The sequence below is a fragment of the Octopus sinensis genome, linkage group LG2, assembly GCF_006345805.1.
Source record: "Octopus sinensis linkage group LG2, ASM634580v1, whole genome shotgun sequence".
NCBI lineage: Eukaryota > Metazoa > Mollusca > Cephalopoda > Octopoda > Octopodidae > Octopus > Octopus sinensis.
The window spans coordinates 42,191,615-42,206,176 of record NC_042998.1 but is presented as its reverse complement, the minus strand read 5'-3'; the positions used below and the strand labels follow the sequence as shown (position 1 = coordinate 42,206,176).

At 36.6% G+C, this 14,562-nt stretch overlaps 1 protein-coding gene across 1 annotated transcript in view; it reads right to left on the bottom strand.

Annotated features, from left to right (window-relative positions):
- LOC115224541 (axonemal dynein light chain domain-containing protein 1-like) overlaps positions 1 to 14,562 on the bottom strand; it is a 138,465-nt gene that overhangs the window by 115,073 nt on the left and 8,830 nt on the right. The window contains exons 6-8 of the mRNA XM_029795454.2: positions 7,190 to 7,266; positions 6,059 to 6,115; positions 3,552 to 3,660 (exon numbers count right to left, since the gene is read on the bottom strand). Of these exons, the coding sequence (XP_029651314.2) occupies positions 3,552 to 3,660; positions 6,059 to 6,115; positions 7,190 to 7,266 (243 nt within the window). The remainder of the gene's footprint in view (positions 1 to 3,551; positions 3,661 to 6,058; positions 6,116 to 7,189; positions 7,267 to 14,562) is intronic.

The following is a 14,562-nucleotide window of genomic DNA, read 5'->3' as shown; positions in this document are numbered from 1 at the left end:
ATTTACGGGGACATGTAAAATGAGGAGAGAATGCGAGTGGGCTAGGTTAGAAACCCCCATCTTAAAAGGTGCTGTTGCTAGGGCCAAAAACGCACTTTGGCAAGTCTACTCTCATTCTTTTATGTATCTGTCTTCCTCCATCACTCACTCTCTTTCCTCCCTTCCTTTCACTTTCTATCTATAACGTCGTTTCACAGCATCTATCTCCTTTCCCTTCACTTTCTCTTTATAACGTCGTTTCACAGCATCCTATATCTCCCCCTCCCCACCTCCAACAGCGCTTTCACACTCTCTCTCTCTCTCTCTACGTCTGTCTGCATTCATAGAGAGAATTATCATCGCCACCACCACCACCACAATCATGAGAACAAATATTATGAATCAGATATTTATTGGGTTAATTTATATATGTGTGTGTATGTGTGTTCTATATATAAATATATATATGATGTATATATACAAAGTGTATATATCTGTATTTCACGTGATCACGTGACCGACCAGACTATCAGATGTTGTTACACATCGCTGGTCACAATGCGTTCGCATTGTTTTTTAGCCTTCGAATGATGCCATCCCGCTGGCTAAGCAAGCAGGCCAACAGAAGAAAGAGTGGGAGAAAGAGTGGTGAAAGAGTACAACAGGGATCACCATCCCCTGCTGGAGCCTCGTGGAGCTTTTAGGTGTTTTCGCTCAATAAACACTCACAACGCCCGGTCTGGGAATCGAAACCACGATCCTATGACCGTGAGTCCGCTGCCCTAACCACTAGGCCATTGCACCTGTATTTATACCTGTATTTATGTATATTAAACTTTTTAATACTTTTTGATAGTTATATATATTTTTTTAATTATAAATATAAATTAATAATTTTAATTTTAAATTTAAATAATTTAAATTTTTAAATTTTATATTTTATATATTTTGTATATTATACTTTTTATTTTTATGTTTTGGTTTATGTTTTTCATTGTTTGATTTGCCTAATAGTGGTTTTATCTCTAATTTAATTGATATATATATATATATATATATATATATATATGATATATATATATATAATTTGTATACATTTGTATATATAATGCGTACACACACACACACATATATATATATAATGCGTATATATATAATGTGTGCATTATGTGGTCGGTTGTGCTGAAAATATGCACACCTATGTTAAAAGTGCTGGCGAGTTTGCATGGCAACTATTTTTTTCCTCAAATGAAAGGCGTGACCTCTAGGACAAAATCCTCATCTTATAAAATGTGGCCCGAGCAGACCTGAATGAAATCAGGTTATATTAACCAAAATGTGAAAAGAGGTCTAAATGGGCTTGAAGGGGATTAAAATTTACAGGAGCAGGTGTTTAAGAATTCTCTGTTACATGAAGCTAAAAAATTTGCGCCAGCCTTTAAATCGTCAATGTGTTGCCGTCCATGATGAAGAAGTTTTGAATGCTTGCCATGGTGAGTCTACTGTCGTGAGAAAGAATCACTTCAAAGCTTGGTGTTTAAGAATTTTCTTTTACATCAAATTCAAAATTTTACGCCAGCCATTAAACTGCCACTATGTTACTGTCCGTCGTTAAGAAATGCCAGCCATGGTGACTCTACTATCCTCAGATTCTATCCCTTCAAACTTTGGTTTCCAATATTTTTTTATTTTTATTCAGCTCGCAAGTTCATCTGTCCCTTTTAAATGTTAGTGCTCTGCTGTCTGCTTTGAAGCAGACCGTTCCGTTGTCACTGCCTGATATTTATGATTTATCTTTCAAAATATTTTCTTTCTCAACTTACTCAAGATCTTTTGTTGTTTATAAATGGGAGAGAGATAGAGAAAGATAGAGAGTAAGAGAAAGCGAGGGAGAATCCGAGAGAAAGGAAGAGTAAGAGAGTGGGAAAGTGAGAGAGAAAGGAGAGAGAAACAAAGAGGGAGAATGTGGTGATAAAAAACAGAAAGGAAGCAACAGAAAGTAACAACCACACTCTTACCCGTGCGTAGAGCGGGTCACCTTAAGCTAGTATATATATATATATTGATAAAAATGGTAAAACAATAAAAGAAAGAAAGAGACCTCGATATTATGTTAATAGAGGAATTTATCTGTAAATGTAATATGTGACAATTATTCGGTAGCCATGATAAAACTACGCGTTTCAGATGCTGAGGTGGAAATCCATGCCGCCATCTCTTCTGTTATCTGGCCATTGGAAAAATGCTATGAAAAATGCTATACAAAGGGAAATTACTGTGTGATTGACTGTTATTAAGACAAAAGAGCTATTCGAATGACCGCTAGGTAAGAGGGAGTAATGTAAGGGGGTAAAAAAGTTCATAGTATTTGCATAAGTTTATACCTACACATGTGCACCTGCCCACCCATATGCATGTGCCTAAAAGTCTACGTTCATCCACCCTCACTTGAAAACGTACACATCCTCACTCTCATCTTTCGCCAAATATATATGTATATACATACAAACCCATACACATGCACATGCACCATAAAGGTTCATACACACGTCTATATATGCACAAGCACAGGAAAAAACAGGGTTAAGGGTAACAATACAAAACTGTCCAACCCATGCTAGCATGAAAAATGGACGTTAAACAATGATGATGATGATGATGATGATATAATTAGCTTGCCTGTATTCAACCTACTGGGCAAGTGAAAGTAACATGACAATAAGTAAAACCCAATAACAACAAGTAAAAACCACATTCATAATGTGCACCAATGAAACCCTTTGAGCTCTGATCTCCTGAACCTTATTTTACCATATACCTAGCACTCCACCAGTGCTACAGTATAGAGAAAAGTAAGCCATTCACTGGTAAACCAGTGTTATGGGCTCAAAGCGTTAATGTATCATGTTAGCTAGCTACAGCCAAATTCATGCATTAGTTATATTTTAATGATTCTGATACTGGACCAACTGCATTTCATTAGAATCTGTAGTTTCTAACAGAAGTGGGAGATTTATATAGAGAAAGAACTACAGGAATTTAAGAGTTAAGGAAATAATCATATGTACAATAAGAAACAACTGAATTTAAAATATGAAAGAAAGACAATGGATATTAGAAAAACTAGTTGATGTTTGCAAAAATGTTGGGTGTCTTCCAATAGGTATGTAATACATGATGCATGTTGAGTGCAAATTAGGCAGTTAACTGTGAATTAACAAAAGACAGGCATATAAACCTTCAGAGAACAACAGCATATCTTAGGATATTGAGATCCTGCTTACATGGAAAGAAAATCAGAAACAATAGAGATGACAATAGTGGAAGCAGTTTCTCTTTAAAACAATTTCATAATGACAAACAAATAATAACCAAAATGTATATTTTATGACCAGAATATTCCTTCTTAATTTTATAGTTATTGGTTTCTTTGTTCTGGTTGGTTCAAAATATTAAGTATAAAATGCAATAATAATTGATGATAAGTTCTTTTACACATTTTCTTTATATTCTATACAGCTTCATATAAATATACTTAGCTTTTGTAATATCATTTAACCTAATTTATTTACCTGTGTAAGACCATCTTCACTCTTGTAATCTTCATTCGCTCCAGCTTTCTGTAGCATATTATGCATAGCATTTCTCAGCTTTATCACCTCAAAACGGCTGTTAGGCTTTCTACAATGAAATAATTACAAATACCAATAGCATCAGCATATTCCAGTTCACAGAAAGGATAATATATTTGTGAATGTCTTAAGTTGTTTATGATATTTTTGTCTCTTTCAACGGCATTTAGGCACAATCACATTGCATATCAATCAATCATTTAACTCACCCTCTCAAGTGTTTTACAATTATGGATAATCATCCTGGTAATCTCACATATGTATCATATCAAAAACTGCACATCAAAAACTAAACTTCCTCTTCAGAGCCAAAAAATACTCCAGCCCTAAGCAATCATTAACCAAATACAAAGCTTAAGTGAAGGTCACATTGAATCTCTACTGTCACACCCTAAACCACATAAAAAAATTAAAAAATCAATCCAGTCAATGACTTACTCATCAACACACTCCAAACTCTAATCCACAGGCATGCTGTCTCCTCACTCTGCTCTTTCTACAACTATTACACCAGCCTCTGCTTCCCTGAGTTAGTTAGCTGCATACCATATCCACCTAAGTCTACAATAACTCTCCTGTCCATTCTGTCTCCTATCTATAGTTCCCACATAAACCCTGATACCCAATCCTTCTTTGCCAGAGTGTCACCCCACAGGATTTCCTTCCCGCCTTCAATATTCCAACAGATATTGACATACAGCTGTTAAAACTGAAAATCAGCTACATTCATCACCAATCTTAGAGGGCCTAGGAAGACCATATGCAATCCCTTTACTCTTACTAAAAGTATCAAAAATATCTGTTTATAATTTTAGTATTTTATTTTATTTTAAGGTGGTGAGCTGGCAGAATTGTTAGCATGCTGGACAAACACTTAGAGGCATTTTGTCCATCTTCACATTCTGAGTTGAAATTCTGCCAAGGTTAACTTTGCCTTTCATCCTTTTGGAGTCAATAAGATAAGTACTAATTGAACACTTGGATCGATATAATCAACTCAGTTCCCACCCTTGAAATTGCTGGCCTTGTGCCAAAACTTGATATCTATATTTTATTTTATTTCATTTTACATTTTGGTAACATAAATTTGAAGCATTATGTCTCTTCAAGAATATATAAAACTCCAGGCATTCCAGTACTTTGTGCCTTGCCATAGGTTCTGTATTATGTCCCTGGTAAAGACACTTAACCATTTAGCATTCAAAACAGCCACGTTAGGTCCATATATTCTGCCTGTTTTATGTTCAAGCCGGCCAGATTTGGCTAGCTTCAACACCTACCCTGCAATATCATTCTAAAAGAAGTAATCACATCACCAAAGCCTCAAATGCATGAGATAATGCATGATTAATTCAAAACAATGTGAATAAATAAGCATAACATTTGACAGAGTTATTTAAATGCTAGAGGGTTATTTGAGTGCTGCTGGACTGGCTCCTGTGCAGGTGGCACGTAAAAAGCACCCACTACACTCTCGGAGTGGTTGGCATTAGGAAGGGCATCCAGCTGTAGAAACTCTGCCAGATCAGATTGGAGTCTGGTTTGCCAGACCTCAGTCAAATCGTCCAACCCATGCTAGCATGGAAAGCGGATGTTAAATGATGATGATGATGATGAAGGCTAACTTAGTGGAGCAGCTATGCATTAATGCATTTGTAACATAAGCATAGTAATTCACATTTTTGAAGAAGGGACATCCATGCTTTTCTCAGAAATGTTTGCTGTATAAGATATGTGAAAGGATAATTGAAATTAGAATCTAAGCTCACAAGAAACTATTATATTCAGAAAATAATTGATTGGAGGATCAATTCCCACCTTTTCTGTTTTTTACTCTTCTGATTATAGAGAAATGTTGAAAAAAAAAATATATAAAATGTTATGTTGCCTGGTCAGTTATGACTGCAGATATTTCAATACTTGAAACACTGTCCCTGTGTCTGTGGAGTTTCCGTGGCAAACAGGGCATCCCGTCACTCAGGATATGCATGCGGGATGTCGGGGACCGCTTTTGAATTTAATATTTCCATGAAACTTCTTCTATGAATCCTACTACTACCATGGCAATAAATACAAATACGAACTATCTACCTACTACAAACTTGCAACCAATTCCACAGGTGGTCAGTCTGCGCAGATGGAACTGCAAATGGCTCGCTATCTCCAGTACCTCGCACAGGACCATCGAGTGTGGGCCGCCATGGTTCGTGATGCCGTCAGGACCAGAGAAGAAGCCGGCTCAACCCACCCTGGGTGAACGCCGTCACAAAAAAAAACATACTTGAAACAGAAGCTATGCACCAGCAACATAAACAAAGTATGAAATGGCTTATAATGCAAATAACATCATTTTGTGAGATACTTGCTATATGGCAGGTGGAAGATTCATACTTTTTCATATTTGGATGAATGAAAGGATGATAAATTGGATGAAATGGTATACTTACAGAGATGGAAACTGTGTGAGATGCTTTGCGTGGTCTACAGTCTGTGTTTTGTAAGCTCTATTTAAAATAAAAACAGAATATCATTCTTCTTAAAGAAGAAAAGACTTTACATGAAATAACTTCAAAATTATATGACTCTTTGTCATGTTCATAAAAATGATTCTTTCTCCTTAACCCTTTTGTTAACAACCCAGCAGAAACCGGCTCTGGCTCTAAGTACAAATGTCTTGTTTTCATAAGTTTTGAATTAAAATTTTCCACCAAACCTTAGTCACAATTTATGTTCCTAACACTAGCTTAATGATAACTAAGTTATTTTATTAAATTCTTTGTTATATTTAAAATAATTGAAAGAAATACAGAGCATCTCAAAATAAATACAGTAACAAAAGGGTTAAACTGCTTTTGTCCACAAGAGACTCAAACCCACAACCCTTAGATTACTTCTTAGAAACAATCTCTAAAAAGTCTGATATTCTACCAACTGAGCTATGTGGGCACAGCTGATGTTCATAAAAATAATAATGAGCTTATTGTATTCAATGCTCAGATTCAATATATATTTGTATCAAGAACAGATTGTTTATGACTTCCAGTTAATTTTCAAAATATTCAGTAACTTAGAGAGTTTAGTAAAATGACAGAAATTATTTCTAATATTTATTCATAGATTAAGCTGGGTTTTTTGTAGCCTAATAGTTAGAGTTTTAGGATTATGATCAAAAGGTTGTGGGCTTGATTCCTGGACTGGGAGGTGTATTCTGTCCTCAAACCAAGTATATCCTTTCATACTATTCTCTTCAGCTAGCTGAAAGTGAATACAAGATCACCGCTGGTGCAGTCATCTCTCCTTTCATCAGTCAGAGCTTTGATGATCTGTTGGATCCAGAGCAGGAGAGCCAAGAAAGTATCTGTGTCTACTCACAACTACATAGATGCCAAAAAGCAATTAGTGAAAGTCATACCTACATGTGAATGAAGGCTAAGTGTACACACACATATTTTTAAGTTCTTTTATTCAGATTTTAAAATAACATAATTATTTTGATACAGATGATGTGGTGGGTTTTATGAAGTAAATGAATCTATTTAAGGTATTTAGAAAACATCAAAATTGGGTAAATTCCTTACTCATCTTGAATTTTCAAAGATTTCACTCCTTTTTTATTCACTAAGTAATATTCGTCAGGACACAATTGAAAAGGCAACTGCAATTAATTTTTAAAAATCACATTAATTATCTCATGATATTAAAACATACTGGTGAAAACTCACACACACATGTTCATATACAGACCATATACATACAAACATGTATGTCTGTATGTCATTGTTCAGTTTTATTTCAAGATTTCTTGCAAATGAAGAAAGAGCTGGCTTCTAACCTAGATCCAAAGCTCCTTCATTGGAATTTCAACATCAACAACAGGCTATTTTTGTATGTATGCACTAGCTTAAAAGCCAGCCTATCAGGCAGTTTATAGGCTGGTGTGTAACTTTTAAGCAACTAACCCTGAATGGAAAGATCTGCAAACATCTCTGACTTGTTTTGGAGAATCTGTTGCAATTGTTTCTTCCAGAGTCATATCCCAATGATGATCATATTCGTTGCTAAAAATCATGTAAAAAAAATCAACAAAAACAATCGCATTAATGAAAACATAGGTATCCAAAATTTCAGGATTGCAGGTCTGGATTCGGCCCAGAATGTTTTTAATTTACTCATGGATACCAAAATGGTATGATATGTTGGGCTACGGCCACTAGGAGTAAAGTTGAAAAAGTGTGACACACTGACACACTGACCTTCACATTTATTATATTAGATATGTTTAATTTTGGGGAAACTATATTTCAATTAAAGTGTATTTCATATATATATGTATGTATGTATTAAAGAAAGCAAAAAATAAAACAAAAATGATAGTGTTCAATAGTTGGTTCAGTATGCTGGCCACAGGATTTTCTGTCTTGCAAAGTTGTACATCATCTCTCTCTTTCTCTCACATACCCACTCTCTCTCTCTCTTATTATTACTCCCATTACCACCATCAACACTACTACTTTTAATAAAACATCATCAACTCTCACTAAATTTCTTTGTCTCTCTTTCTTTCTCTCTCTGTCTTCACCGCTGCCCTCACCATCTCTATGCCTACTATTACTCTCACCCCAGTACAAAGGAGTGTCATTGAATAGTGAGAGGGGGGGGGTCAAAGTGTGACACACTGACACACAGAAATTAGTTTTTGCATTTATTATATTATATTAGATGTATGTATGTATGTATGTATGTATGTATGTATGTATGTATGTATGTATGTATGTATGTATGTATGTATGTGAGTGTGTGTATGTATGTACATATGCATGTATATATGTAAGCAAGCAAGCATGCATACATAGTATCATACATCTTTCTCATCACTATTATTCATGCCTCTATCAACTCATGCTTTTCATTCTATAAAGAGGCATGTAAGCAAAGATGATGTGCTATGAGGTTTCTACACACAAAGACAGCCAAGATGACATCTAAATAAAGGTCACTTAACTGATCGACACAAGGAAGCCTTCCTAGTAGTAGTTGGAGCCAACCTCAATAAACTCTTTACCTCTTTTACTTGTTTCAGTCATTTGACTGTGGCCATGCTGAAGCACTGCCTTTAGTCGAGCAAATCGACCCCACGACTTATTCTTTGAAAGCCTAGTACTTATTCTATCAGTCTCTTTTGCCGAACCACTAAGTTATGGGGACGTAAACACACCAGCATCGGTTGTCAAGCGATGTTGGGGGGACAAACACAGGCACACAAACTTATACACACACATACATATATACGACAGGCTTCTTTCAGTTTCCATCTACCAAATCCACTCTTTTACCTAGTTTCCGTCTACCAAATCCACTCTTTTACCTCATTATGTTTAAAATTATTGCTAAAGCAATACACACTTAGAAATAAAAACTTCAATTTGATTAATCTTTTTTCTAATTTCGTTTCATCATTCATCATTCACCATAATTTAATGTCCATCTTCCATGCTGCCATGGGTTGAACGATTTAGCAGGCTATGGGACTGCATCAAGCTCCACTGCCTGTTCTTACAGCTGGATGCCCTTCCTGATGTCAACCACTTTACAGAGTGGACTGGGTGATTTTTACATGGCACCAGTAGCAGTGCTTTTTATGTGGCACCAGCACCAGTGCTTTTTACATTGCAGCATCACTGACAGGGTCATCAAGTAACTTGCAAGGCAAAATCCCTCAACTGGGAGGGGGAGAATAGTACTGAGGAGGATGGTTTCATGCCAGTTGATGTGAGATTGGAGTTTTAGAGGGACAGAGATAGCAATCTTCCAGTCGAATAGATACATGGATACCCCAGTCGGAAAAGAAAGGAGGGTGAGAACATGGATTTCAAATCATGATCATTTTAGTTAATTTATTCTTTTATTCTTTTACTAGTTTCTGTCATTTGACAGTGGACATGCTGGAGCAGCACCTTGAAGGATTTTAGTCAAACAATTCGACCCCAGGACTTATTAATTTTAAGCCTAGTACTTATTCTTCAGTCATTTTGATTGAACCACTAAGTTGCAGGGACATAAACACACCAACACTGGTTGTCAAGCGGTGATGGGGGACAAACATAGACACAAAGACACACACACATACACAAATATATACATATATATATACATATATATATATATATATATATATATAAAACATTATTGGTGAATTGAAGAAATGGAGCTGAACGCAGATTGAACAGAAATCGTTTTATTTCATTCTACACGTGTTTCGAAAGGCACAAATTACCAAAATCCGATTGAATAATGGGACCATATTGTGTCTTTCTCTTCAGGAAGAAAAAAGGAAATCCGTTGGAAAAACAAAAACAGAACAGAGGCGGAGCAAAAACAAATCGAACTGTGCTCCTAAGAGCCCATGGCGAAACTGTTTATCAGTGTATGTTGAGAACCGGTGGCTGAAGAATTCAACGGGTCAGGCATCGGTCAATCATGTGGGTGAGGGTGTATAGATGTTCTTTGTGACCGAGAATAAAGTTCTGACTATTTAAGGAATATTGGATACGGGACTCAGTAAGCTAATATGGCGACTGAAGGATACGAACTTAAGCTATAGGCTGGAATGGTCAATTTTGTCGGTGGCCCTCCCATTTGATAGGGGCAGAAGACAGTGCAACCTTTGTGTCTCCGAACTCTTCCATATTTTGTTTGCCAGAGGCCGGATGGTAAACGGGCTCTTACAGTCGGCTTTTCGATGCCCCCATTGGCGGCGTTACACTTATCTGGCTTTTAAATAGCGTTTATGAATAATACCGGCACCCATAGCCCTTGGTAACAAATTCTGAAATAGCCTTTAAGATATCTACGATTAACCACTGCAAGGGGAATTACTCCTGTAAGACAAACGGGGCTTGGTTTTTTCACAGCGGCGGGTTTCCTTGACAAGGCAGGCTTAGATGAACACACACACACATAAAACATAATATATATATATTTTTTTTTTTTTTTTTCTTTCTGCCACCCAACGGTTATCACGGCAGTAGCCACTGACAGCCGAAAGATCAAACGCACACACGTACACAAAAAATGTTTTCTACCCCTACGCCAACACACACATATATTGAACAGTATACACACACACACGTCTCTAAGTAGATTTTTTCTCGCCCCTTATAAAACATCCAATATTCCTTAAATAGTCAGAACTTTATTCTCGGTCACAAAGAACATCTATACACCCTCACCCACATGATTGACCGTTGAATTCTTCAGCCACCGGTTCTCAACATACACTGATAAACAGTTTCGCCATGGGCTCTTAGGAGCACAGTTCGATTTGTTTTTGCTCCGCCTCTGTTCTGTTTTTGTTTTTCCAACGGATTTCCTTTTTTCTTCCTGAAGAGAAAGACACAATATGGTCCCATTATTCAATCGGATTTTGGTAATTTGTGCCTTTCGAAACACGTGTAGAATGAAATAAAACGATTTCTGTTCAATCTGCGTTCAGCTCCATTTCTTCAATTCACCAATAATGTTTTAATTTCAATTATCCGCACCAACGCACGGTTGCAACGCCAGATGGTTGTACCTCCAACCGTGCTGTTTACTGCTGTGATTTTTGCTACTAAGGTATCGGTTAAACTTTTGATTAATCTACTACAAGATTATTCATCTTTCTATTTCACATAATATATATATATATATATATATATATATATATATATATACGACGAGCTTCTTTCAGTTTCCGTCTACCACATCCACTCACAAGACTTCGGCCAACCAAAGACTATAGTAGAAAACACTTGACAAATGTGCCAGCTGTGGTACTGAACCCGAACCATGTGGTTGGGAAGCAAGCTTCTTACTACACAGTCACGTCTGTACCTATCTATATATTTATTTATTTTCATTTTTGGCAAATAATATCTCAATTTTTCATAGTATCGGAATCAATTTATTTCAAATAGCCGTCTCAAACGGCAGTAAAAGCTGAAAGCGAGTAACATTGAAAGGTAAGCAACTCTTACTTAAGCAAGGGAAGCAACTTTTAAATTCTTTCAAACTCCACTTGTCTAACACCCGTGGACATGTTTACAAAGTCAGAAAACAGCACAGCTCCCATGACAACCAAAACCTTGTGAATGGATTTAGTAGACAGAAACTGAATGTCTGGTTATAGATACATCTTAACTGTTGTTTCATGACTTGAGTGATTTTATTGAAGGAATCCACCAACATACAACTCGTTTCACTAATGTATAAGTAGACTGTAGTGCGAATATTAGAACAAGGGCAATATAGCGGTGTATATATGAATCAGTAAAAACAATGTTAGATCAAGTGCAATCATTACATCTTCTTTGAGGAGACTTAAATTTTCTGTTTTTCCATCAATGTAAAAGTATTGGGTTGTCCGGAAAGTTCATGCCGATTTATAGTAACTTAACTTTTGATTTATTTCAGAACATTGTTGAGTCCATAAAATAGGATTTTACTACACCTCCATTTAGAGCATAGTTTAAGCTATCTTTTCGTGGAAGAAAGCTGATGTTCCTATAACCTGTGTTAATATTGTAACCCTTTAAAATGGAAGATAAGAAAGTTACTTTTCGGCACTTGATGCTTTGGGAACCAGACAAAAATTGCTGCAGCTCGGCTAGGATGTGTTACCCCACCCTCCATATTCCCCAGATATTGCTCCTTCGGATTTCCACTTATTCGGGTCTCTGCAGAATAGTCTTAATGGTAAAAATTTCTTAGATGACGTAAAAAGATTCCTTGATGAATTCTTTGCCATGAAACCACCTCAATTCTGGGAAGAGGGTATTTTCAAGTTAAAGGAAAAATGGAGACACATTGTACAACAAAATGGTTCCTATCTGGTTGATTAAAAATGTAATGGCAAGTATTTATTGACCTTTTTCTTTCCTTTAAAAATCGGCGCAAACTTTCCAGACAACCCAATACTTGCGACAAGGGAGTTACATAGGTTTGTGTTTTTCTTAAGAAAGAATAGCAGAGGGTTTGAGGCAAAACTAGGAGTAATTCTGGAGATCAACTGAACTTATTGTTATTTAGTCCAGGTCAGACGTGACAGAATAGCAAGACCTATAATCAAAGGTAATTCCAGCTCAGACCATACCATACTTTCTTCTGGAATAGCGTACCTTGAACAACATTATTAACTGCATTCTTTTGCAAGACTGTTTGGTATGGTTTAAAGGCGTTTTGGCTACTATTTCTAGTAGACTAACCAACCACATAGGCCTTCCTCCACAAGAGGTGTTGCTATGTGGTAAGAAGCTTACTTATATATATATTTATATAATTTACAAGATAAGGGCAGAAGAAAAATTCTAATGCCAGATACACCGAAACAAAAAATTGTCGATAACCATTAAATTTATGCGTCTTGAAACAAACCAATAGTAATCTCTAAAAAATTCATTATTACCGTATTGGTCCAATTTCGGAGTTAATTCACAAGAAATTTTCCCCTCTTCAGCAGCAAATATGCGAGATATAAATGAAATACTTATTCATACCCACGGAAGAAGCAAGCACCAAGTCCCGAGCAGACTTAAATACCCCAAATATATCTGAAATAGAAAAATCTGAACTTTTCTTCTGCCCTTATCTTGTAAATTATGTATAAATTTTACCTTTAAAGGCATTTTTTGATATGCTGGCCATTGATAAAATTTTTTTCCCGAAAAAAATTTTATCCTATGGGCATGGCTGTGTGGTTAGGGAGCTTGCTTCCTAGCTACATGGTTTCGGGTTCAGTCCCACTGCGTGACACTTTGGGTAGGTGTCTTCCACTATAGCCCCGAGCCGACCGGAGCTTTGTGATTGAATTCGGTAGGTGGAAGTTACTGCCGTGTGTGTATGTGTGTGTATAGCTGCTCAGTGCCTCTCCGAAAGAGAGAGAGGGAATTATGCCAGCCTCGTCTGGCACCTGTGTCGGTGGCACATAAAAAACACCATCCGAGCGTGGCCGTCTGCCAGCCTCGTCTGGCACCTGTGTCGGTGGCACATAAAAAAACACCATCCGAGCGTGGCCGTCTGCCAGCCTCGTCTGGCACCTGTGTCGGTGGCACATAAAAAACACCATCCGAGCGTGGCCGTCTGCCAGCCTCGTCTGGCACCTGTGTCGGTGGCACATAAAATCACCCACTACACTCTCGGAGTGGTTGGCGTTAGGAAGGGCATCCAGCTGTAGAAACACTGCCACATCTGACTGGCCTGGTGCAGCCTTCGGGCTTCCCAGACCCCAGTTGAACCGTCCAACCCATGCTAGCATGGAAAGCGGACGTTAAACGATGATGATGATGATGATGATGATTATATATATATATTATATATATATATATATATATATTATGTCTGAGGTGAGTCATTCTCTTTTAGTGCCTAATCATTTAACACACTCACCTGTTCGATTTCCATTCATTTAGTTATTTATTTTTTCTAAAATATCCGTTGTCTTACAACCTTTTCAATAGTCGTTGAGTCAATGACAATTGAAAATTGTCATTGAAAATTTTAGAATAAAATTGTCAATGAAAATTTTAGACAAAATAAATAATTAAATGAGTGGAAATTGAACTGGTGACTGTGTTAAATAATAAGTCACTAAAAGAGAATGACTCTCCCCTAACACAATAAAATATGTTTCAACACCCGAATTCACATAAAGAATCTTGCAAACCAAATACAAAAACGAAATGTGTATGTATGTATGTATGTATGTATGTATGTATGTATACACACACATACATATATATATTGGGTTGAGTCATAAATAATTTTCTATTTTGTTAAACACCTCTACTGATGAAACAAATTTTACAAAGAATTATTTTCAAGTATATCTCAAATCTTCAAGACAATTTTAGGATTCAAAGGAAGCGTAAAAAAGGATGTTTTTAATGTGTGCAAGGTGAGAAGATGCTTATTCAAG